Below are 24336 nucleotides of genomic sequence, written 5' to 3' on the forward strand. Positions count from 1 at the left end.
AGTAATTTTTTTGAGTTCCTGAACTGTAAAAAGATGAACCCCCACGCCAGTAATGGCGAAATTAATAGTAAATAATAAAGACTGTATTATTCTTGTTTAGTGACGTCATTATAATAGTTGCGTCACCACCCCCACGCCTCTAAAGGCAGTATCAGGCCCGAAAAGATGCGACTAAGAAGCAGATTTACGCTACGGAATTTGTTAAAAATTGTGAGCTGCGCTCAAGTAAAAAGAGAGAAGTTCAAGTACATGCTGAGAGTGAAATTCCTTTCTAAATATGAAGATATATCTCAGATTTAAAAAGAAAATAAAAACGGGAGACCGCGGATAATATAGGAAATAGCGCCCCCTCCACTTCCGGAGTGCAATGGTCCCAATTCCAAGTAAGGTATGTGATTGACAGTCACGTATCATATGTATCATAATCTATGTATCATAAAACAAGTTCGTAACCATGGTAACACGAATGAGCTCACGGGCAGTTAATGAGCTGGACGCGCGCCTTGTCACCTGTTGCAGTGCAGACAACCTCGCTGAGCTTGTTCCAGCTGAGTTTAGTAATGTCACTTAGGTGTGGAAGAGTTGCTTTCATTCGGCCATTAGAGCTCTGTGGCGTCCCTTTCTGTCTGCTGCAGCGAGGTGTACTTGAACTCAGTCAGTTAGTTTGGGGGAAAACTTTGCCAAGTTCCTTGCGTTTTGCTGGTTTGCTGCATAATTCTAACCGCTCTGCACAGCAAAAGCAGGTCTCCGTCGCTGCCGCACAGGTATAACCCAGCGCAAGCGTCGTCGCGATCATGTTGCGTTTAAAGGCCGCTCGGAAAAACGGGTCACGACGTATTAACGGATTAAACAATTTTAGGACACAAATATGGGAAGTGCGGAATACCCTACTATATCAAATTGATATAGGAATAACAGAAAGTTGGCCATTCTAAGGTAAAAACAACAAATAGCTTCCAGTCCAGGGGGGCACGGGTAACTCTGTGGGCGGACAATGCCCGCCCATGCCGCTGGGCCTGAATTCCATTAATATATATTGAAATTTGTGGTTGTAGCATAAAATGTGGAAAAAAATGTGACATCATGGCCTTTTTTTAACAACAGCTTTCTTGCATCTCTCTCTTAAAAGTCAGATTTAAAACCCACATCATGTGGTTACTTGCTCAATGCTCTTCATTTCTCCCAGTTTAAATAAATGGCCATGTCTCGATATAATTGCAGTGTAGTGTCATACTAGTTGAATTTAAGGATGATGTGTTCATCAGCGTTCCATAAAATTATTGAAACACACACAAGGGAACTATAGTTTGGTGAGCTCTAAAGGCTAATGTTGCCCTGGGCTTTATTCAAATTCATCACAGTTAACAAGATTGAATAGAAATGCACACCACACTTTTTATATATATATTTTTTTTAAATTCTTCCTACTTCACATTTATGCACAATTTTGTGTTGGTCTATCAAAATAAAATTCCAATAACGTATATTGAAATTTCTGGTTGTGACATATTAAAATGTGTAAAAGATGAAAGGATAGAAACGATCTTCCAATAAACAGTAAGGCAAATCATGTCCATGGTATCTACTTGAAAAGATTCAGATGTAAGAAGAAAGCTGCCATTTACCATGAGGATGCTTATGCAACATCTATGAATGAATATGAGTGTGAGGAGGTGATGAAAAGCTTTTCATAAAATCAGCAGATTATTATTATCATTATTATCTATTCAACAGTGTGTAAAAAGCAGATGAATATCTGCTTTTACCTTTTCATAAACGAAACGGATCTTGCTCTAATGTGTTTGTTGTTAGGTGGGGGGTTCCTCCACATAGAAATTTCTTAATGGTTCGGAGGCTTAAAAACACTAATCAGGGAAATTCACAACACAACATGTACACTCGGAGCTGAACTGTGCAGCCTCACAGAGGCATCATAATGAGGAACTAGTCAGTACAAAGGTGACATAATCAGTGTGGTATATGAGGAGGAGGAGGGTGAGGAAACTATTTCTTCAAGTCCACCTCAGTGTGAATGTGCAGCCTCGTCTCCAGAGTTACCCAGAAATATAAGGATTTGCTATGAATTGTAAAATGCATAAAGAGGTGGAAACAAATAGCTACTTGCAAATAAGTATTTTAATTTGTGAAGCAAATAAGGCATTCTTTTTCATTGCCACATGAAGTAAGATCACAGCCATTCGGTGAACATTAGCATCTAATTGTAACATGAATGCCGGAAACTACCAACCTTTCTTATCGAAAGGTGACAGAACCCTTCTAGCACCTTCAAGGCTCAATAATTAACAACTTGTTTGTTTAATCAGCACCAACTCCATAGTGTTAATAAAACAATCAGCAATTTTACAAGAGGGTCTTTCGCTGGCTATTAATTCATAGGAGATGGATGAACTAAAACACCCAAAAGCTACACTAAGGATTACATTTTACACTTGATGTAAAATATAAATTAACAAGTGAGAAATTAAGAAAGACCTTCATAGAGCAAAATATCCTTCACTCTGAACAGCATGTGAAGAGTCCATCTTTAGTTTGTGTGCAGATATGTCTAGTTTTTAGAGTGCCACTGAATAGGATTTAAAAGTAATATGGAATAAGTCAAAGCACTTATCACAGCAGGTATTTTTATCCTAAAAGGGACTCTAGCTTTTTCCGGAGCCATCTTGACCACCAGTTGACCATGGAAACATTATTTTAATGAAGGAAGCTGCTGTTCACAGCTGCAATGCCATTTGGGCAGGCCTGATGCTCATAATCTGACTACAGGAAATGGATCAACATTCCTGGTCAGATTAAAACTGCCTGTATTTCATACTTAAATACTAGATCCTGTTCTACACGATCAAAAGGCTAACACCCAGGCTCATGTAGAGGGAAAATATCCTACCCCCCTAACCTGTTTTTCCATGAAATAGCATAATGCAGCATAATCATGACATGTAATGTCATGAGAAATTTTGCATAAAATAACAACCAAGATGACTGGCATCAAACAACATCAAACCCCACATAAAGATACATTTGAACTTTTTTTTTTCTTTTAGGATATCCTGATAATACACAAAACAGTTTGAGTCATTTCAGAATCAAAAATTGGTTTTCATTGGTTTCAATTTATTGAAACTGATGAAGTTAGTTTAATTTACATATTCAATTTAAGAACAGTGACCAATGTCCAAAATGTTATGCATCATATCTGAAAACATATTTGAAAAGCAGCAACAAAGAAAAATGTGTAATCTTTAAAAAAAATAAAATCACAAATAAGTATGCAATGTATAAAACAGACCATGAAGTCAAAATGACAACTAAGAATTGAGCAGGAAAGGACCAAATCAAAAGATTTAGATAAACAAATCAGCAGAGAAAAAATATTAGGTGAAGAAGATTTGTGAATCTTGTAAAAATTATTTAAACAGGGTCAAAATGTTTACAATTTTACTCAAATATATAACGCTTCCATTATTTGGTTTAGGTTTTGTTGAAGACTTCAACATAGTTTTGACATAATTTTGGCTGAATACTTATTGGTTTGAATCCAGCTTTTAAGCAAAGGTATTTCTGTACATTTCAAAGGATGCAAGGCCAGGCTTTGATCACAGTAACGCAACACTAATTGTGCAATGTACATTGTTCATTTCACAGAAATGGGTGGATTAATAAAATGAAGGTCCACCAAATTCCTCAACTTCATCCCAAATGAAAAGAAAGCTGGAGAAAAATGGAAAACAAATGGATCTTCAAACAGAACAATGATCCAAAAACGCACATAAAAACTGGTTTGTAATTTATATCCCAGGACAAACTTGCTTCTGCAAAGTTTTAGGCTTCAAACCTCTTAAAATCAGAAGAATTATATGAATTATGACGTATGGCTATTCACTGAGCCAAAACCAGGAAACCAGCAATTTTGATAAGAAGAGTTTCAGCCAGAATTATGGCTAAAGGTTTTGGACGGCTACAAAAATGAATGTACGTCTTTATAAGGGTCATTTAACCAAACATCAGTGTGGTTGTCTGTTTATACACTGTTAAACAAGTTAGAATATTTTCTACCTTTTTTATGGTGTTTAATTATTTCTCTGATATGTTTGGAAGAGGGTAACCCATAAAAATGTATCCGTCAGGAATACACAACACTGCCACTATAATCTTATTAAAAATAGCAAAAATATATTTTATTCCAAAAGATTTGGAAAAATTCATTGGTAAAAAAAAATTAAATGCATTATTAATAGCTGAAAATCCAAATAGAATTTATATTAGTGACGAGTGCATATAAACTTCTGACTGGCACTTTAACTTCAAAGCTGCATTATAATTTCTAAACAGTGTTGACGGGCAAGACACGCGAGAACCATACACTGTTGTTAGTCTGAGCTCTGATTACAGCAAAGTTTTATGTCTCCTATTGTTTCAAACACTGATACTTTCAAGACTAACGATCAGCTTTTACCCAGAGAAATCATGTCAGAGGACTGGCAAAGCACACAGCAGACATCATATGACAGGATATGACACATGCTTGGATCTGATCCCTGCAGATGGCCGTGCCAATGTTGAAAGCATCAGCGGCAGCACAAAAGGCACAAAATGCATTGCAGGGTAATCCTTAAACGATTGTACTTTCAACTTCAGCATGCCGTAAGAGTGCACATTAGAGTGCTAGCCTACAATCACCACGCTCTCCCTACCCTCCGCCCCCAACAAAGCACCCTATTTAAGGTGGGTTTTTAGCTCAAATGTCTGCTTTCATTCCATCTCACAACAAAATGCTGTCAGTCTTTAGTTTTATCAGGCTTCAGATGCTAAGAAAAATGCACAAATGCTGCTGATAATTATCTCTTACGCAAGAAATCTCACATAAGAGGAGCCAGATTAAACCTTGTCCTACCTGACCATTGAAGCCCCAAGGAACCTCTAAAGTATTGGGATGCATGTGCTCTCCTTGTCCGTCCTACTCTAAATCTAGTTTGCACAGAATGTGACACTGTCTAAAAGCCGAGCTCTGAACCAACTCCTGCTGCCCTGATTCACACCATGTCTGATAAAGGCTGATGCCCATCTGTTGTGTCAAACAACTGGAATCTGTGACTGAGCATCCAAAAAACTGCTTCACCACTCTCTGATTGTGAGATTATAGATTAGACCGCTGCTGCCCGGCAGAATTCTGCCATAAAAATGAAGCTCAGTTTAAAACAGTGTATCCTCTAAAGAAGAGTCATAGAGATAAGCTTCGGCTGCATCAAATGCCAAATAGTGTTTTCAGCTAATCCCACAGTGAATCCTTTGTTTTTATCTTTGTAAGGTTGTTTTAAGAATCAGATCATAATAACCGTTCTCACTTCATACAAAGACTTATTTCATTTAAAATAAAATCACCCAAAGAGGAAGAAAAAAAAAATCCAAGAAACAACTCACCAAACTTCTTCGCCTGATTGATGAAGCAAATGAAGAGTTAACCTAGAAGAAAATATAATCATTCAGGTAACGCTAAACATTAACATTTATTGTTATTTTCATAATTATAGTCTTCAGAAATGCCTCTAAAAATATTAAATAAAATAAAAATCTCCAGTCAGATTTTACTTGCTCATAAGCAGAGGAAAGATTACCATGATTCTGAAATGTTTGTGGACTTTCAGGGTCAGGTTACGACCTGACATTTCTAAGGCAAAGCTCTAAAAGTAGCTTAAGAGAAAATATGCTCTCACTCTTCCACGCATGGAAGAATTTGTGTGATATAAACAGCCAGCGGATAATAATGTCAAATCTACTCCATTTATGATTAACAGGGCCCTATGACTATGTATGAATTGATCTGTCTGAGGACATTCTCCTATGGCTTTTGTCTGGAATAGATCTATTTAATTCAACAAAAATAAAGCTCAATACTCAATTTAAAGTCTGTGTAGGATGGTAAAGATCAGTTTTGCATAAGCATAACTTATGACCCAGCATATTTGCATGTTGTACAAGTTCACTTCAGACTAACCCAGGACATCTGATCCAGGAGACTGCAAACTTATAAAAGACAATAAAAGACGTACAAGTTTTGAGTTGTGTTTAAGGGGGGAAACACAACTTAAACACAAGTTGTGTTGTGTTTAAGTTGAATATAAATTATTCATAGTTTAAATATGATTAATTAGACTAGATGCTAACATAAATTCAGAGTAAGCTGCTAATACAAACTATTTTTTTTCTATTTTTTATCAGGTAGGACTACTAAATAAATTTCCATTTCCTGAATGCTAGAATTATGAGCAAGCAAGTGTACTTTCTTTAAAATCACAACTTCGCATACACAGAGTTTACTATTCTTTTAAACAACTTGAGGAAGCCCAGATGATGATGTTATCCATTTTACAGACTTCAGCCTAAAGACTTCAGGCAGGTTCATTTGAGGAAAATTTGAAGTATATGGAAGAACATCAGTGAATATTTTTCTACAGCACACATAAATAACTCGGTTTCTTTATGTGGCCTCAGGTGAAAATTAAAAGAAATGAACCAAAAAGACAGAATTGTGAACCTCCACAATTCTGATCCATCCTTTGGTACAACTTCCAATTGTCTAGAGCTGCAGCAATCATTCATCCATACTTAATTGAGTTACCAACATGGGCTTAAAAGGCTACTCAACAATTCAGAAGCAATTACTCCAAAACTAACATTAGAAGCTAGTGAACACATCCCAATCCAAGTCCTTGACCACAGTGACCATCACTACATTTAGAGGAGAAAGGAAATAGTTTGCAAGCCTCAGAAGACCGTCTCAGCTGTTATGTATGGGGTTGGCTGCATTATGTTGCAGGGACTTCAGCATTTTACAAAATAGAAGGCATCATGAAAAAGCAGACTATGTGGAAATATCGAAACAACATCTAAACCCATAAAGCTAAAACTTGAACAGAAAGTCGTCTTTCATTGATGCAAAAAGACATACAGATACAACTTAACTGTAGTCAGGAGGAATAGAACAAAATTCATTGTGAAAAACTTGTGGGATGAAATTTCTGACCAAAGCCATAAAACAAACTCTACTAAATAAGGAAATGTATCTCAACTTCTGCCAATGGTGATAGCAAAATGTCACTATTCTGGCATTTTGATAATGACAAAATCAAATGTCATTGATTTTGTCAATGACATTTGATTTTGTCAACATTTTTACATATAACAGAGTCAACAGGCGCTACAAGTAGCCAGCTTAAGTTGTCCTATGTAGAAAATCAGTTCGCTTTACCGAAAGCAGCAGTGGCTCTACCTGAGCTCCCTGTTCCGTGGTATCCATCCTCCTCCTCTTCCTCACTCGGCAGTGATCTGGTTCCAAAAAGAAGGAGCAGGAGCAGAGACCTTCCGCTGTGTGAAATCCTGTCAGGTGTCGCGGTGACTGCGGGTCCACACAACGGTCACATGTTCATCCATCGGTCAGATGCTCGCTGATCATTAGCTCTTCATAGACGCTCACGAAAAAAAGGAAGAAGAAAAAAATCAAGCGCCTCTCGGCCAGCTGACGTGAACGCGTCACTCATGAAGTTCTCTGATTTTATTGTTTGAAGCACAGAAGTGCAGAGGTTGCTTTGAGAACAAATTTCTTGATAGAATTTTGTGCTTTTCCTTCTGTTTTTCCCGACGAAGAGTGCTATAGGTCCTGGGTTACATAACCAGCTTTTATCTCTCTGTTTTTAATAGACTCTGACTCACAGGGACGATTTTAGCAGGAAAGGCTGGAGTGATGCTTGAATCGGTGCCCAGTTTGCGTTTTCTTCGTATTTTTATTTGCTTAAACCAACATTAAAGTCAAACTACAAACGGTGGGGTGAAATGTTCAGTTTCTGGCCAAATTCCACAAATAACAAAAGCATAATATTAAGTTAATAAAATCGACAAAACCTTTTTAGTGTTTTTCTGTTGTCTTGCAGCAGCAAGGCATACAGTAAATAAACACTTTTACGTCTCATGTTTAGGTGGATTTAATCTGCAGCCTAAAACAAAGTAATTAATTTACTGATTAAATTAACTTTTCAGTTGAGCAACCTAACAAAATAGGTCCCTGTTTTGTTTTCAATAGTCTTAGAACTGTTTTATAATCAATTCTAACAAAGTGGTCCAGCAATAAAAGTATGGCATTTGCTTACTTTTTGTCAGCAAAATGTCCACTGCAGGTGGACATTTTGTTTACACTAGTTTTATATTTTTTGCTGTACCAGTTCAAATCACTCATGGTAACACTTTTGTGTTAAGTAGTACATTATTCTATCCAGTATAAGCATGAATCCCATTTAACCAAACTGCTGCACTACTATCAAAGTCCTAAGCATGGCTGTTTTTATGTAGTAAACAGTTGAGTCATAGTTGGAAACAAAAACCCTGACCTATTAACTTGTCAACACATCCTCTGTTTACTAGTTCATTTATAGCTACAAAACAAATGTGTATACTAACCAAAAAGTGCAATCTGAGAAATCAACCAGTTGTGTATAGCAGCTGTTTTTCTTTTGGCCATGTTAGTAACCTACTGAAACAAAACCAAGTGCCCCTTAGAGCTTCACAGATTAACTCATTTGGCTCATAAATGCTTTGTTTTCTCTGTATTATCAAAGCTGGACTTTGTAAGTTCAGAAATTCAGGATTGTCCATAACAGAGTTCATAATATCCACAGAGTGCTGCACAACTATTTTTGTGTTTGAAATTGGAGAGAAACACTCAAGTCAAGTTTGAAGTCATTCCTAAATCTGAGCTGTATACATCACATGCAACATTATTCATCCTATCCATTTTTTTATTATTTTCTCAGTTTAAAGAATAAATATACAAGTATTTTTAACACTATTTTCAATTTGGTATACTTTTACCTGCTGAGTTAACAGTACAATAAATGATAATAGTGAAAAGGAATATGGCGCCCTCTTTGGTTTAGAAGAAGATTACAACTTCTATCTTAGATTACTCCTTCAACTGACACCAACTAAATTAGAATCACATAGAACATTAGATTGAAATATGGGCTTTGTTTAAAGTGCAGTTCATGTTTAAATTGACCTTATTAAAAATGTGTAAAACTATAACTAAGAGAATCACAATAAGTCTAAACAAACACCTGTAAAAGGACTGCAGCAATGGATGTAAAAAAAACACACAAAAAAAACACAACACCAAAACTGATGCCATGCTAAAACAAGCGAATTAGGCTGAAATAAATCAAAAATAATAGTAAGAATCAGAAATGTATCATCAGCAGCTATATGTGAAAATGTCAGAAACGATCACAATAACTGTAGAAACATATTTAAAACCAAGGAAAGAGAATGAAATGCATTTAAAGAAACTGTCAGACTTACATTAAACAACATATGAGACACAAATCAATGCTCAATTAGAAATTAGAATAAAAATAAATAAATTCACTCTAAAAACACAAAAGACTTATGTAATATTACTCCAAAGAATAGCAATAAAATATTGGGGGGTTTTGTTGTTGTTTTTTTCCATGTATTATCCATAACTGTGTTCTATGTTTACACGCGTGTTTGTAGAGTTCATCAACTTCTGGACCGAGTCTGAAAACATTTAAGCGTTCCGCCCAGCGTGAATCCATTTGACTGACATAAATAGGAAAGGATCGCCATCTGGTGTAGATCACTATCCATGTGTAGCTGCATCCAGAGGAGAAAGCTAAATGTTCGGAGGCAGAGCTGGAAAATGTAACATATCCCTGATTAAAACTTTAATTAAGAGGATAAAAAATTTGGCGTACCTCTGGAATGGTCTCTTGACCAACAAACTGAAGACACGGTTCGGTTTAAAAGGATCAGCATACAGTTATCGCCATCTGCTGCCAATGGCTGGGAAGGCCTTTGGATGACAGAGTGAGCACTGCGAGAAGCTAAATGCCACACCTCTTATTGACAGCTGGGAGCGTTTACTCTTACTGAATGCTAATTAACTGAATGTTGAGCGTATTGCGCTTCACTTTTCATCTAGGAATAAGTGTATTTGTACATTTTATCACACTGACTGGACATCAGTGCTCAACTTATTTTCAAATCAATCAAATTAGGCAACGTAACATGCCTGAACATGAGGTGGACCATGCGGAAGACATTTAAAAGTAAGATTCAGCTCAACATGCTCATGAAATCACATACTTTGTGGCTTAATATTTCTTGGTCTGTCTTTTGTACGTCTGTTGCTTTTGTTTAGTTTTTATTGTTTTCTAACTCTTGACCAGGAACTAAAAGAATTCCATATAAAATCTGTGATACCGTCAGCGCTGTCATAACATCACACGGTGAAACAATGTAGTGGCAGCATAGTTCTGTGGGGTCTTTTCTCTTTAAAAGTAACAGTAAAACAGGTAGAAAATGGGTGGCGCTAGAGATATAAACATATTTAACTTATATCTTTTGTGGAGTTAAATTTATAGTTCCAGTTGAGTTTTATGTCTAGAAATTCCCTCATTTAGGGATTTTCCAAACTATTTTTCCACGTTTGTAGTTTTGCTTTTTTTTAATTATTATTTTTTTATTTCTTTGTTTTCATTTTTGCCGAGACAACCGGAAAACAAATTCATCCTAATGTTGTGGTAATAGTTAGTGAAATTATGGAAGATCAAGCAACAAATACCTGTTTTTTGTTTTTTTTTTAAGAAAATGTAAAAACGGCTCCGTATGCGAGAAAAGAAAATAACAGGGGTGAGAAATGCCTTAAAACCAAGCAGGATCATTTTAATTAGTCATTCTGATCTCAAGTGTTTGGTTGTTTTCGTAAACGAGCGCTCTTAAGAATTTAGTAAAAACGCGAAATGATGAATTAAAATAGAAAAGAACAATAACTGTTGGATTTTAACCAAAAAAAAGGCATAATCTTTTAACCGCAACGGATTAAGCAAGCCTCACACCGACATTTTTTATTTTGTTTCAGTCACGATACAACAAATACTGTCATTTTCACAAGAGTATAGTATATAGAGGCTATGAAAAAATCTGACTGAAATCAATCAGAAGTGATAAACAGAAGGCCCTAAATCTACAACATTTAAAACGTCTTGTACCACATGTATGATCAATTTAGCAGTGATCGGCTTTTAAAACCTTTAGAAGCCTACAGCTTTAATAAAATACAGATTTGTTGTTGTTTTTTTTCACTGACAGAGGTTATTATTATGCCAGTTTATGCTACACAAAACCATGTCATGTACAGATTCCTAAATATCTTTAGTTACTAACAGTTGAGGCTACTCAACAAAAGACATGTCGCTCTTTAAAATACTACTGACTGTTTTCGTCTTATGCTTGATTTCTTTTTTGTTTGTTTGTTTTGTACAAACAGTCACTATCACAAATGTCCAGAAGTATATACATTATGAACATAAATACAGTAATTCTGACTCAACAGTGTATAGATAGATAGATAGATAGATAGATAGATAGATAGATAGATAGATAGATAGATAGATAGATAGATAGATAGATAGATAGATAGATAGATAGATAGATAGATAGATAGATAGATAGATAGATAGATAGATAGATAGATAGATAGATAGATAGATTTGTTCTAACTGTGAGGATAAAAACTGTAGTAACCTATGTCCTTTGTACAGTTCTTCTCACACTCTCTCGGTGCCAGCAGCTCGGATTTTAACGGGGACACTGTCTCTGATACCGGGGTGGCAGAGGGGGAGATCCGTCTTCTTTTGGCCTGTTCAAAGATCCCAGAATCGCTGGAATCAATCGACTTTATCGACGACGGCGTCTCTATCCAGCTGGACTCTGATGTGATGTCTTTGGGTTTGGTCTCTTCCGAAACACCGATCGGTGACCTCTCGGTCGCGATAGAGTCTCCCTCCTCCGACAGGTAGTTGGTGCTCGCCCTGCCTCCAAGAGAGTTGGTCGGCCAGCAGGAAAAGACCGAGCTGGATTTACTGTTTACGCCGCAGTACTGTGGTGGCGTGCGTCCTCCCCAGCCAGACGGGTCTGCGTAATAGCCAAGAGGCCGATTGGAGCAGCCCGCTGTCGGGAGGGGGAGAGCCTTTACTCCGGCCGCTGCGTAGGACAGCAAGGTGGCCGCGTTACCGGCGAAATCGGCGGCGTCGTATGCCGAGGCGGCAAAGTCCAGTCGGTTGTTGGCAGGGGTGACAAACCAACGCTGCGGGGGGGTGGCAACAGTGGGCTCCTCGCTTTGCTGCGGGGACAGCAAGCTGTTGCCGAGTGGGACGCTGCGCTCCGTGCCAGGACCAGTCCCCACGCCAGGGTGAAAGCGAGATTTGGCATAAGTGCTGACAAATTGGTCCTGCAGGAAGGAGCTGGGCATGGCGTATCTCGCACCCGGCACGATCTGTGAGCGCGGAGAGTCACCCGGTGATGGAGTTAGGCGGTCAATGTCGCAGCCTGTGTATACACTGAAAAAGATGGAGAGAAAAACAGAAACAATTCAGAGCTAAGCTGTGCGTAATGGTGGATCCTCAAAAAATTAGAAAATTGTGAAAACGGACATCCCGTGAGTCGGGCCAGTTATATTTAAATCTCAGAAGATCTAATTGTCATTTCCAATTGTCTTTGAAATTCTCTTTCATAATACAAAAATACACATTCTGATACACACTGACTTCTCGAGAAGAAACAGAAGTTATTTTATAAATAAATGATTTCAGTTTTAATTCCCGAAATTAACGGAAAACCAGGTGAATTCAAAAGAACAAGCAAAGTTCCTCATAAATTATAACATTTTTGAATATGACAATTTCTTTTTTGGAATATTTTTTCACAGTCCTATTGGACCTACTTATACTATTGTTGTTCTTGTAAATGTCATAAAAATATATTTAGGATGATGCAAACCGTGTTTTTAAATTGCAGTTGTCTGGAGAAGGGATGAATAAAGATTTATGAGAGCTTTTTGAAAGCATAGCAGAATAAATATTTTAATTTAAAATGAAAAACTAATTATTAAAACGAATCATCTTACGTGTCATAATTGTCCCGAAATCCTTTGGCAAACGGATTGTGGTCGATTTTCAGTTGCGTAATCTGCAGGAAGAAAAAAAATACATATATTACTTTTTCCAATAAAAAGTAAAATAAAATAAAATAAAAACAGAAAATTTAAGGACGAAGACTTAAATGTTGTTATTGTAAGACAATAGCACAATAAAGCGAAAAACACAACAGGGACATTACCTAGTTGAAGCTAATTATTTACAAATTTCAAGTGAACAAAAATTCACCTTGATTTTGTTTTCATGTTAATATTAGCATTTGTGTTTGTTTTCTCCGAAAGAATAAAATAAGTAAAAAAAGATGTGCAACCGCACAATTTGAATCTCGTCTCAAACAGAAAAGTGTCCGTACGTCAGTGTTCTGGTAAGCGGTGACGGCGATGAACTGCGTCTCCGTGAAGGTGAAAGTCTGGACTCTTCCCGGCTGGCTGGTGTCCTCTGTCCCATCTTCGTTCACTTCCACCACATGGAGCCTGGGCTGGTACTTGTGGAGTGACTGGAGGACCACCATCTGGAGGTTTCGACGGAAGAAATTCACTTTCAGAGTTTAGAAAGACGATTCAAGCATCACGCTGCTGTTTTCAAATTCGTTAGCATAAACTGAGCTAAGGCACCTGTGCGAATAATGACGCAAGCTTACAGGAAAGGTGGATTGAAAATAAAATTAACTGCCGGTGTTACCTGGCCTGTGTTGTTGGAGGCACCTTTGTTGTTGGTGAGCTTTAGCTTTCCAAACGAGATCTCCTGACGCATCCAGTGCGCGCCGGTGTTTGGTGAATCCGGGTGCATGTAAACTCTGTTTCCTTAAAAATTGTGCAAATAAATAAACAGAAAGGTATATAAAATAAAGCAATATTATTTTAAAAAAAAACTATAACAACTGTAAAAAATAAAATAAAATAAAATAAAAGAGGTACAGAATTAAAGACAAAATGTAATATTAAATTTGGTAGATAATGTTATTGGTTATGATTATATTAATAAAAGATAATAACAATAAGGAGGAGGCTACCTATAACGTTTGTGTCAGCTTTCCCACACGGCACCCACTTTCCTCCTTGGAATCGCCAGTGATTCGGATCAGCGAGTATTACATCCACAAATATATTGTAGTGAGCGGTTGGGTCGAGGCCAGAAATGTTGAAGCTTAAAAAGGGAAACATTCGTCTGCAGAGAGAAAAAAAATCAAAAATTAAAATATAACATTAAAAAAATAATAATGTATCAAAAACCAACTGTTTTAATTTCTTTCTTTTTTTCTTGTCAATTTTACTAAGTCCAAACAATTTTATTTATTTTCTGTTTTATTATCATTCTTACTATTACTGTTTATGTGGAGGGTCTAAGCGAACTTCTGTTAGAGAGTCCACAAAATCCATTTTTTGTTTTTCTAAAGCATCCCCATGCTCACCAACTTACCGCCCCTGTTTTGTTATGATCATCTCTGTCTGGTGCCTGTGAAACTTCAACCACAGGGCCCTGTTGCACAGATACACCTGCGCCTTCCCCGGTACTAGTCCCGCCTGCGCCGAAGAGAACTGGTAAAAAGCTCCCCCTTGGTACGTGTGTCCATACTGTTGCGCGTAAGGGTAACCCGCAGTCGGGTAGCCTTGCGGAGACGTGTTGGTTAAAAGGCTGTTGTACGCTCCGTTAGTTATGACCGGATGATGGGCCATATAGCGGCTGGGACTCCCGATGGAGAAAGCGGGGTGCGCCGGTCCATGCTGGCTCGGGTACGGAAACATGGCAGTGGGAGCAGCGGAGACTGACGGCGGCTGGGCGGACGGAGAAAAGATGCACCTTTCTCCTGCAGATCCATCGAAATTATGACGGATGTCAGAGACTCCGTGGAGATCAGGAGAGAGTTTGCCCCTCTGGACGTCCCCCGACGCGTCCTTGGAGTCGGGGAAATTGTCTGCCTCTGACTGATTCGTCATCTCCCTGGAGTTTTTTTTCAGAGGTGAACTTCTCTCCAGGTTGTCACTTGCAGATATAATAGGATGGTCCTGCAACGAGAGCTCCTCTGATCCATTGGAGCTCGCAAAGCCACTGCCCACATTCATAAATTTCTTTGAGATTTCACTCGTCAGTGAGATGCAATGCTCCACTTGCATAGCTCTATTAGCTCATCCTATATCACAGGCTTTTTGCACACGCCTCTCCTAATCTAACATGACTTGGAGTAAGGAAGGCGGCAAATTAGCCAATTGACACCATCCTGCAATCAGGATGGATTTTCTCTCCATCATTCTGCGCTCTTTCCTAATGAAACAACCGCTGCTATTGGTTAACTCGGGACTGTAATTTAATTAGACAGCTCTTAATTAGGAGCGCTGTGAACAAAGTGATTTGTTTGTAGTGTGACACGGGCCTCAATTTGATTAAAACATATAAGGACTGCGACTGTTTCTACTCATAAGAAAGACGTATAAAAGAACATAATTATTAAAGCTATTTTTTTCTCTCTCTCTCGGCTACGCTATTTACCTTTACTTTGCGTTATTTACCTATTTATGCACCATGAGTGCCAAAGTATGTCTGTCGAAGCAAACCGGGATTTATTATTAACATGCCAAAAATGACAGTCCATGACAGGCAGCCTTAAAATGCTCGTGATATGGCGTGAAATCACTGCGTCCCACTGAAGATGTGTTTATGAGTCCCAGCGCTGGTAAATATTTTATACTCACTGAAAGTTGGGAAGCTGGGCACTGATAAGAGGCGAGAGCAGGCAGCAGCCCATGGAGGAGCTGAAAAACACCAAAATATACTCTCCATTAAGAGTCATTGTGCAACAATTTACTTAATTTGGCCACTGCTTTTTGTAGAGGTAATTGGAAGAATGGTAATTAGAGGCTCGTGTGGGGAAAAACATTTTTTTCATGAAATACATTTCAAACAACGAATGAAATGAAATGTTCTTAAAATTGGTAATTAAAAACTAAATCATTTAATCTGACAATCTGCAGAGGAAATAATTAGTTCCCCCTGCAGATTAAATCTAAATGAATCAGATTTGATTGAGAAGACGGAACAAGTTGCAGAGAAAGCAGCTGCAGGTGGACACCTTCCCGTTTTCTTTATTAAGTTGATTCATAATGCTGCGTGGTTTAACTGTAAATTCTAAAATTATTCATTTCAAATCTGGAATCTGCCGGTAAAGGAGATGATTTAGCTGTTCTCTTGCTGTTTTCGATCAAATTTTTTAATTATTTTTTTATTTTTTTGCAGCGATGTAATGCAAATGTTTTTCCTTCATTAGCGGTGCATACAAGACCCACCCGAGGCACAAGCGGAATATATGGCTGCTGAGGGCGCCTGGTTGGCTATTTCTTCCCCCAGTCCTTTATTTTCTTTGTGACTTGTTGTTCTACAAAGTAAAGAGTTTTTCAAGTGTCTATAGTTTAAAATCTCTAAACCCAGACCATCGAGAGTTGCTTTAATTTGTTTAATTAATGATATGTTGCCTTTTGAGCCGGCTTTATGTTGTCAGACAGATTCTTTAAAGCGGTTTGTTGCGGTTTATTGCAATGTGTTGGGCAAAAGTCACAGAGTAAGAAGCCGCAGTCAAACACCTTAATTGACAAGTCAACCGATAATGTGGGGATTAAGATGGAAGTAAATGCTAAAAGGATTCACTTCAAAACTGGACTCAAGCAGAAAGTGTTTAGTGGAACATTTTTCTTACAGTTTTTGATTACAGAATTTTACAGAGATCTTGTTCAGACTATTTGCTTTTCGATTTAAACATGTTCAACATGTGACGGTTTATGGTCCCTGGTTGACCTGGACCTGGTTGGTAGGAAACATAAACAAGGATTACAAGGATTAACAAGTGTTGTGTTGTTTTTGTTTGTTTGTTTTCTTAATAAAAGTTTTTCAGCATATTCATTGTTTGTATAGCCTAAGTATAAAGAAAACTTATAATGTTGTTTTGATTTGATTTTGTGTGTTTAGACGACCATTGTATGACTTTGAAATAGATGGTGTGACAAGCATAACAACTGACATACTTAAGAACAGGGAGCTTTTTTCTGCATGCCTCCATGCATCAATTTTTATATGTTTTGTGAATGAAGTAATTTCTACAAATTATATTTTATACACAGGTAGATTTTTCCAAAGCTCCAACACAACAAATGGTTCAGAAAAATTGTTTTCGATGTGGACAAAGTCTACAAATCGTGAAACTGATGTGTTACTGAATATTAGTGTAGAAGAAAGTTGTCCATGTTGGGCACCAACACAAGCTGCCCCTTTCTGTCCACCTCGCCTGTGTGCAACTTCCATCCACTCTATTTTCATTTGTTCCTTCCGGCCCCGTGGATCTTCTCCCACCTCATTTTATGTCTGCCCTTCCACACAGTGTGCACCTTCTCCGCACTCCATTGCTTTTGTCCGCCTGTGATATTTGGATCCTCTCCTTCCTCCATTGGCATATGCATCTCTACTCTGTGTGCACCTTCTCTCCAGTCCCTTTGCATATGTCCCACTACAATTTGTGCAGAAAGTTTGCACTCTTTACTATTTGCAACTTCTCTCTGCTCTGTTTGCAATTGTCTCACACTGTGCATCTTTTCTCCGCTTAATTTGAGTTTGTCCTCCATTGGTGGCTGCACCTTGGCTCTCATTCATTTGCCTCATCACTGTGTGTGCTTATAATATCACTGCACATCCAGGTCTTTTGGAATTTGACAGTAAAACTCTTCATACTGATCAGAGTATGGATCAGTATGAAGGTAAGACACGGAGTTTGATTACTTAAGTTAATTCTCTTTTACTTGCAAAGTAATTAGAGCATGCTGGAGGTATGCGGACCAAAGAATTGGTGGGAAAGTCAATATTGACAAAATTCCTGTGGAGTTATATTCTGAGCATAGTGGATCCCTGGTATTTGCAGGGGAGAGGAACCACAAAAAGCTCAAATCCACAAATACTTCCTTATTTCCTTTCTTGGGGGTGCAGCCAATCAGTGGCAAATAAATTACACACACCTGGATCGGCCTGTTTGCAAACGCCAGCCAGTAACATGTCAGGTTCTATTGCTCCTTGGTATTTCAGCTTTTCAAGTTGCACTTTCTTTTGAATAGTTTAGATATGCCATGCATATAAGACATAAATAGGCGGTTTTACTGCATATAATCTACAGTTAAGTTCCGCAGAAGAAAATCTGTAAATACTAAACAATGGACAGGCAGGTGTTGACTATATAGATTTTAATATTCATTTAATAAAATTAGACATTATTATATTGCTGTCATTTTTAATGTGATAATTTTTAAGGATTTGTACTATTTTCACATTAACATAAAAATGACTTATCACTCAAACAGCCAGTCACTTTAACTCATTTTTTGGTGTAAAATCTAACCCGTTACCTGGGTCAAATCCATAATCTGAACTTGGGTTTAGTAAACCCTCAGACTGGGAATGCAAAATAACCCAATTTGGTTTCTATATACCCCAGAAAGTTTATAGAATGTTTTAGAATGTAGGTAAAAGTTATTGTATAACTTTTGGTTAAGATGGATCTTATCAGGTTGACCAGCTCTGCAGACTGATTGGCCAATCACTGTGCACAAGATATTCTAAATCATCTGAGGAAAAAGGAACACAAACAAAGATTTATTTCACTGTGGTACTGCCCACCATGGTATATCTTTAATGAACAGCCATGAATCTCTAAAGCTAACAAGAGGGGTCATTACAGAAGGGCTACTGGGTCCAGCAATCTATTTCTGAGAAACATGCAAGCACAGGCTTGTCTGTGCCTAAGGAAAAGACACCACTCTCTGCTTTGCTCATTACAGGATTATGGTTCACTTCCATTGCTGGTCTTTAATAAGCAAAGTGAGCTTGTTTTTTTTCTGGGGTTTTTTCTCTCTCTCTCTCCCACGAACCAATTGTTGAATCAACCATGCAGCAACTTCGTTCGTCTCCCCAGGTACCGGTGCCCCTGTTTATCAGACTAGGTCTTCCCTTTATTACCTCACCTACAACCAGTGGACATAATCAAAGAGGAGGAGGCTCATTTGTTATGCTTGTGGCCAGCTTTGTCCTTGGGGAGATGTAGAGCAGTGCAGGTTAGGATGGCTGCCTCCTGTCTCTGCAAAGAGCCTTATTTGACCAGCTGAGCATAATGCAGTGACTCACCATGAACAGAATCTATAGCTATTTATATTAAAGAAATATATAAGATCTTAATGCTAATATGTGCATACATGCATATATTTACATGTCTACATGCAGGCCTGTTATGCGGTGCTATGGAAAACTATTTGTCACCTCACGGATTTTTTTCTGCATTTGCTTTATTTGTCACACCTAACTGTTTCAGATGATCAAAGTAATTTAAATATCAGACAATAGCACCCCCCCAAAAAAACCAAAAAACCCAGTGATTAAATTATGATCTGTTGGCGCTAACAACTGTCATGGAGTTTTTGAGATAACAGACAAAGATGAATGTGCCACTCTTTTACATCATAATGAGGGGATTTATTTAATTTTATTATTTGATGAAGTCACATTTGACTGGTGTTTAGGGCCATAAACACTATGACATCTTAATGAAATGTATGTGGTTTGACTAGGGAACTTCAGAACCTGAATTTTAGGGTGTTTTTTTTTAGCTACTTAAAGGTGGGCAGACAAACAGACTGTGTCATGGATTTATATGAGATATTAATGCTTAAAGACCCAATGGCCATTCAGGTATCCAGTACCCCCACAAGACAGATTACAGCGAAAATGTAAACACTTCATGTATCAAAACCCTTTGTCCGCCACACATTTTTCACCTGGTACATTTGTTCAATCCGTTGTTAACATGTCGTGAAATGTAAACACAAAACTTTGGACTTTGGAGTTTTTCCTAATAAAAACTGAGTATTTTGAATAACTCTATTGGATGTGTGGATGTGCTGGGCTGGGGAAACATTTAAATTATTCACCTTCCAGAAAGTTGGATTTGTGTCCTATCAGTTTGTACAAAACCAAAAGCCCTAGGGATTGTCAAGATAGTTTTTGGCAAATGCAAGACAGACCTTAGTGTTATATGGGTCAACAATTAACGCTTTATACCAGGAACTCTAACATGGGTGACATCTTTCTCCAGGCTCTTCCATCACTGTCTCACTGATTTGTTCTGTCTGTAATAATGTTTTTGGCTGAATTAAAGCTACTTTGTACTTTGCTTTGATAGTAGCATATATTTGTCTACCTTTTTGAGACAGATATAACACTTGTATATAAATAATATAACGAGGAGGTGCACAATAATAGTTTCACTAAGTGGTTGTACAGATCTGCCAGAAAACATAGTTAATCAAATTATCATTGTCCAACATTAAAATCCGTCAAATGACCTGGAGTACTGGAGTGACAAATAAACAAATACAGAAGGAAACTTTAACAATCTAAACACTCTTTTACAGAACTGAATTGTGATGAGCTCAGAAAAACAAGATTCTTGTCTAAAATGCATCATTATAAAAAAAATACATATTTCCCATCAAACCTTTGCAGACTAACAGTGTTAATTTTATGAAAAAAACCCCAATGTTAGTTCTTTCATCATCATATAATCGCTTCTTATTGTTGTACCAAAGGAATCTGTGCGCCACCTGGGTCTAATCCAATCAATGTGAATGACAAGGAGAGAACAAGCCTGAAAGTGAGCACCAGCTTAGGGACTTTACCTAATGCCCAGCACTGTCACTTCAATGATATGATCACAGCACACAAAATGACAACAAAATTATAGCCAGCAAGGATATTGGGACATAGTGTGCTCCTCCAGTCAGGTGAAATTGCTTTTTGTGACTATGAAATGGCGTGTCTCTTGTCGGATGGGTAAACATTTCCTTGTCAGGCCAGTAATAAGGAATGAGGCTCAGTGGGCTGAACTAAGAGGGGAGAGCCAAGGTTATTTGGGATTCATGACAGGTAGTGGCTTATATTACAGTAGCTCTAAAAATTTCATGGGAACGCATTTAAGATGGCTTTTAAGTTATTTATATGCTGTTTGCTAGATGTCACATTGGAATTTCCATCAATAAATCAAAGTCAAGGTTCTTCTTATTATTATTGTTTGCTCTGACAGATAAAAAAAGAAAATAAAAACAACAAAACTGATATCCAATTTATGTCTTTAATTAACAAGCATTATTAATCTGATTCAATAGGGTGATGCTTTGTGCTATGCTAACATAACTACATTCCCCTGTGGCTTGCTGTCATCAGTGATCCTCTCTGTCAGAGGGAATCAGTGTGCTTTCTGACAGAGAAGACAGCTGGAGGCCTGCTAAGGGGCGGAGTGGACAGTTGTGGCTTTTAAACCCTTATTAGCCGTCCTCCCTGGACACGGAGACACGCGTCTACGCAGAAGTGCACTCCTACACCTGCTCATTATTGATGTCCTTTAAGGGTTGCCCAGTCAGGCCAGACTCAAGCGTGATTCTTTACCACAAAGCTCACAGCAAATTAACCTCAGGACAGGTGATCATGATGTTTGCTGGAAATGAGAGTGACAGGTATCATGTGCTACTATCATACCAGAACTGCATTGTGGGGGGATCCTTTTGAGCTTTCCATCATAGTTGTTACCAATCCAATTTTTAATATTTCAACAAAAACAAGTTGATCACAAAATTTTGAGGCCTAGTAAGGTCAAGTTTCATTCTTATTTTGGTGTTGACAATGGTACCAGACATTTGGTGCCATTTTTTAGTTTTCTAACCTGTAACCTGTTAGCGTTAGGACAGTTGTGATCCAAATTTAACCCATGGCTGTAAAAACAATTTCTTATGCAATGTATATATATATATATATATATATATATATATATATATATATATATATATATATATATATATATATATATATATATATATATATATATATATATATGAAGGTTACATTGCACATCATTAAACAACAGTGACACATTAAAAAACCATTTAATCTATAAATCATAGCTGTCATGTTTCTATATGATGCAGTCAGATCAGTCAGCTATTAGACTAATTAGTTTGACATATATTTTTTGCATTTTATAAATCATATTATTTTATCATGACAAGAAGTACACAATTCCATCATAAATGTATTAATATTAAGTTTCACAATATTTTATACCAATTCTACAAAAGTGCATATATGTTTATTTTTCATCAATGTTCTATTTACTCAATTGCATATTTCAATCCTGTTATCTGTTCACATTGTGTGATTACGACGGCTGGACAATAAATTTGATCCTTTGGAAATGTGAACTCATTTACGCTGGTGAGTCGACCAAGAATTAGAGCTGCAATTCTCAAAAGCCAGAACAATTTGAATTAGGAGGTTGTGAGATGAAATTCATGCATAATTATAAATGTGTGAATGCTGCCTCATCCCAGTTCTGTGACAAAATAGCACTTGTGAAATATTTTCATCCTCCGGGTACCAAAGTCCCTGAGAGTAATGCTTGTAACCACTTCACACTCACTGATGCGGATTATTTGGCCTAACAAATTGTGGGTAAATAATCTCTGGAAGCACAAAGTCTGAAGAAGGGCTAATGTTCCTACCATAACTTCTTTTATCACCTGCTCCTGATCCGTTATCAACTGTTTGGTTTGTTGCTGCTCTCGTTAAAATTTAAATAGCCTGTGTGACCCGGGGAGAGCGGTAGGGGTTTGTGACCATTTTGTTACTTCTGCTGCCATGCACCGTCAGTCGTTTGCGAGTGAGGAACATGGCCACTGTCCCCTCGGTAAGCCCACAGCATAAAAAATTCAGACTAACTCCACTTTTTAAGCCGTTTCTGATGAAAAGCATGCAGAAATGAAACTGACTTATGCCAAATGAATATCATTGAATCGCTGTGATTGTGAGGACGATGTTTGTGACTTTGAAATTATTTATTGAACATCAGTTCCATTTTAAGAGTGGCCAAGACCAAGTGTGCACTTGGTACTTCAAGGATGCTCTGAGACGTTCTGAACCCAGTCAGCCTCATGCTAACCATCAGAAGACTTTGCTTTAAGTTTTTTCTTTAATATCTAGGAGGACCGCAATAGTTTCACTGTAAATGATTGGTAAAGTATGGATAGTTAAATTATGGGCCAGTAACTGTAATTTTTACTTTATATATTTTTCACAGAGTTAATTGCACTGTTCCTCACTGTATTTCTATTACAATTGATATGAAATTACAAAACTCAGACAAATGCTATATTTTAAATTGTGTTTTTAAATGCATGCCTGGTTTAAAGAATTTCTGCCAGAAATTCTTTAAAAGTGATGTCACAGACTTGTGCATCTCCTTTATCTGAAATGTTTTCTTTTTTAAAAAGCTGACATAGTTATGAAACCTAATAGTGTTTTTTGTTTCCTTTGTTATTTTTTTCTCTCTCTTTTTCTTTATTTCTTATGAAAATTCATGTATAATAACCAATCTCAAAAATAGCACAGAAAATTACAGGTTCTTAAATATGTAACTTGAAATAGTCCTTGGAAAAACATTTTAATTATAGCAACATTAAACCACTGGAAGTTGTTTAAGTTTTTGTTTCTTATGCTGCCAAAATTTTCTAAGTAATTAATTTGTACATTTAAAGTACAGCTATACCACAGCAAGCCTATAATATTTCCCATCCTTACAAAAAGTATTTAAATTTATAGAATAGTGGCATGTTTCACAGCCAGTTTACTATATAATCCTGTTGGAAGTTTTTACAGTAATTCATTAGAACATACAAGGAAATCAATGCTAATTAGTCAGCCACAGCTGTGTCTGGCAGTTTATGTTTGATTGGTGAGCTTGATGATGAATATTTAGTCCAAAAACAGCAAGACAGAAAACAGTTATCTGATTCAGTACCTAAGTATCTTAATTATAAATCTGTAACAAACAGGCCATTGACCTGCAATCGAAACAGTCCTTAAAATAAACAGCAAAACTACACAGATCACTTGATGGAAACCAGAGAAAATCTCAGTCTGAAGAAAAAAAAAAATATTTGGGGGAGAATAGGAGCAAACAGGCGACAGTCGTGTTACAAGAATAATCTTCATTAAAATCACAGGCAACAACACCAGGCCAACACGCAGCTCATTGGGAATGCAGTGTGAAAAGAGAGGCCCACAGATTATCACTCTGCGTAACTCATGTTTAATTTATCCAGGAGCAATATTGTCAAGAGCCCTTCCATTCCAAAAAGAACTCGGATGCTGAGAAAAGCCGGTATTGGACTGAGGGGAAGCCCAAAAATAACACAAGTAAAATGTCGCAAAATGCAGTAAGCTCAGCACAGTCGAGAGC

The 24336-nt window shown here is 37.4% G+C and overlaps 1 protein-coding gene across 1 annotated transcript in view; it reads right to left on the reverse strand.

Annotated features, from left to right (window-relative positions):
- LOC122840324 (sodium-driven chloride bicarbonate exchanger-like) overlaps positions 1-15102 on the reverse strand; it is a 34293-nt gene extending 19191 nt beyond the window's left edge. Inside the window, exons 1-8 of the mRNA XM_044132613.1 lie at positions 14445-15102; positions 14038-14192; positions 13707-13828; positions 13378-13536; positions 12995-13056; positions 11588-12428; positions 7268-7438; positions 5440-5481 (exon numbers count right to left, since the gene is read on the reverse strand). Coding sequence (XP_043988548.1) covers positions 5440-5481; positions 7268-7438; positions 11588-12428; positions 12995-13056; positions 13378-13536; positions 13707-13828; positions 14038-14192; positions 14445-15088 — 2196 coding nt within the window. The 5' untranslated portion in view covers positions 15089-15102. The remainder of the gene's footprint in view (positions 1-5439; positions 5482-7267; positions 7439-11587; positions 12429-12994; positions 13057-13377; positions 13537-13706; positions 13829-14037; positions 14193-14444) is intronic.
- Between the last annotated feature and the right edge of the window lie 9234 nt (positions 15103-24336).

Source organism: Gambusia affinis, linkage group LG11 (genome assembly GCF_019740435.1).
Source record: "Gambusia affinis linkage group LG11, SWU_Gaff_1.0, whole genome shotgun sequence".
NCBI lineage: Eukaryota > Metazoa > Chordata > Actinopteri > Cyprinodontiformes > Poeciliidae > Gambusia > Gambusia affinis.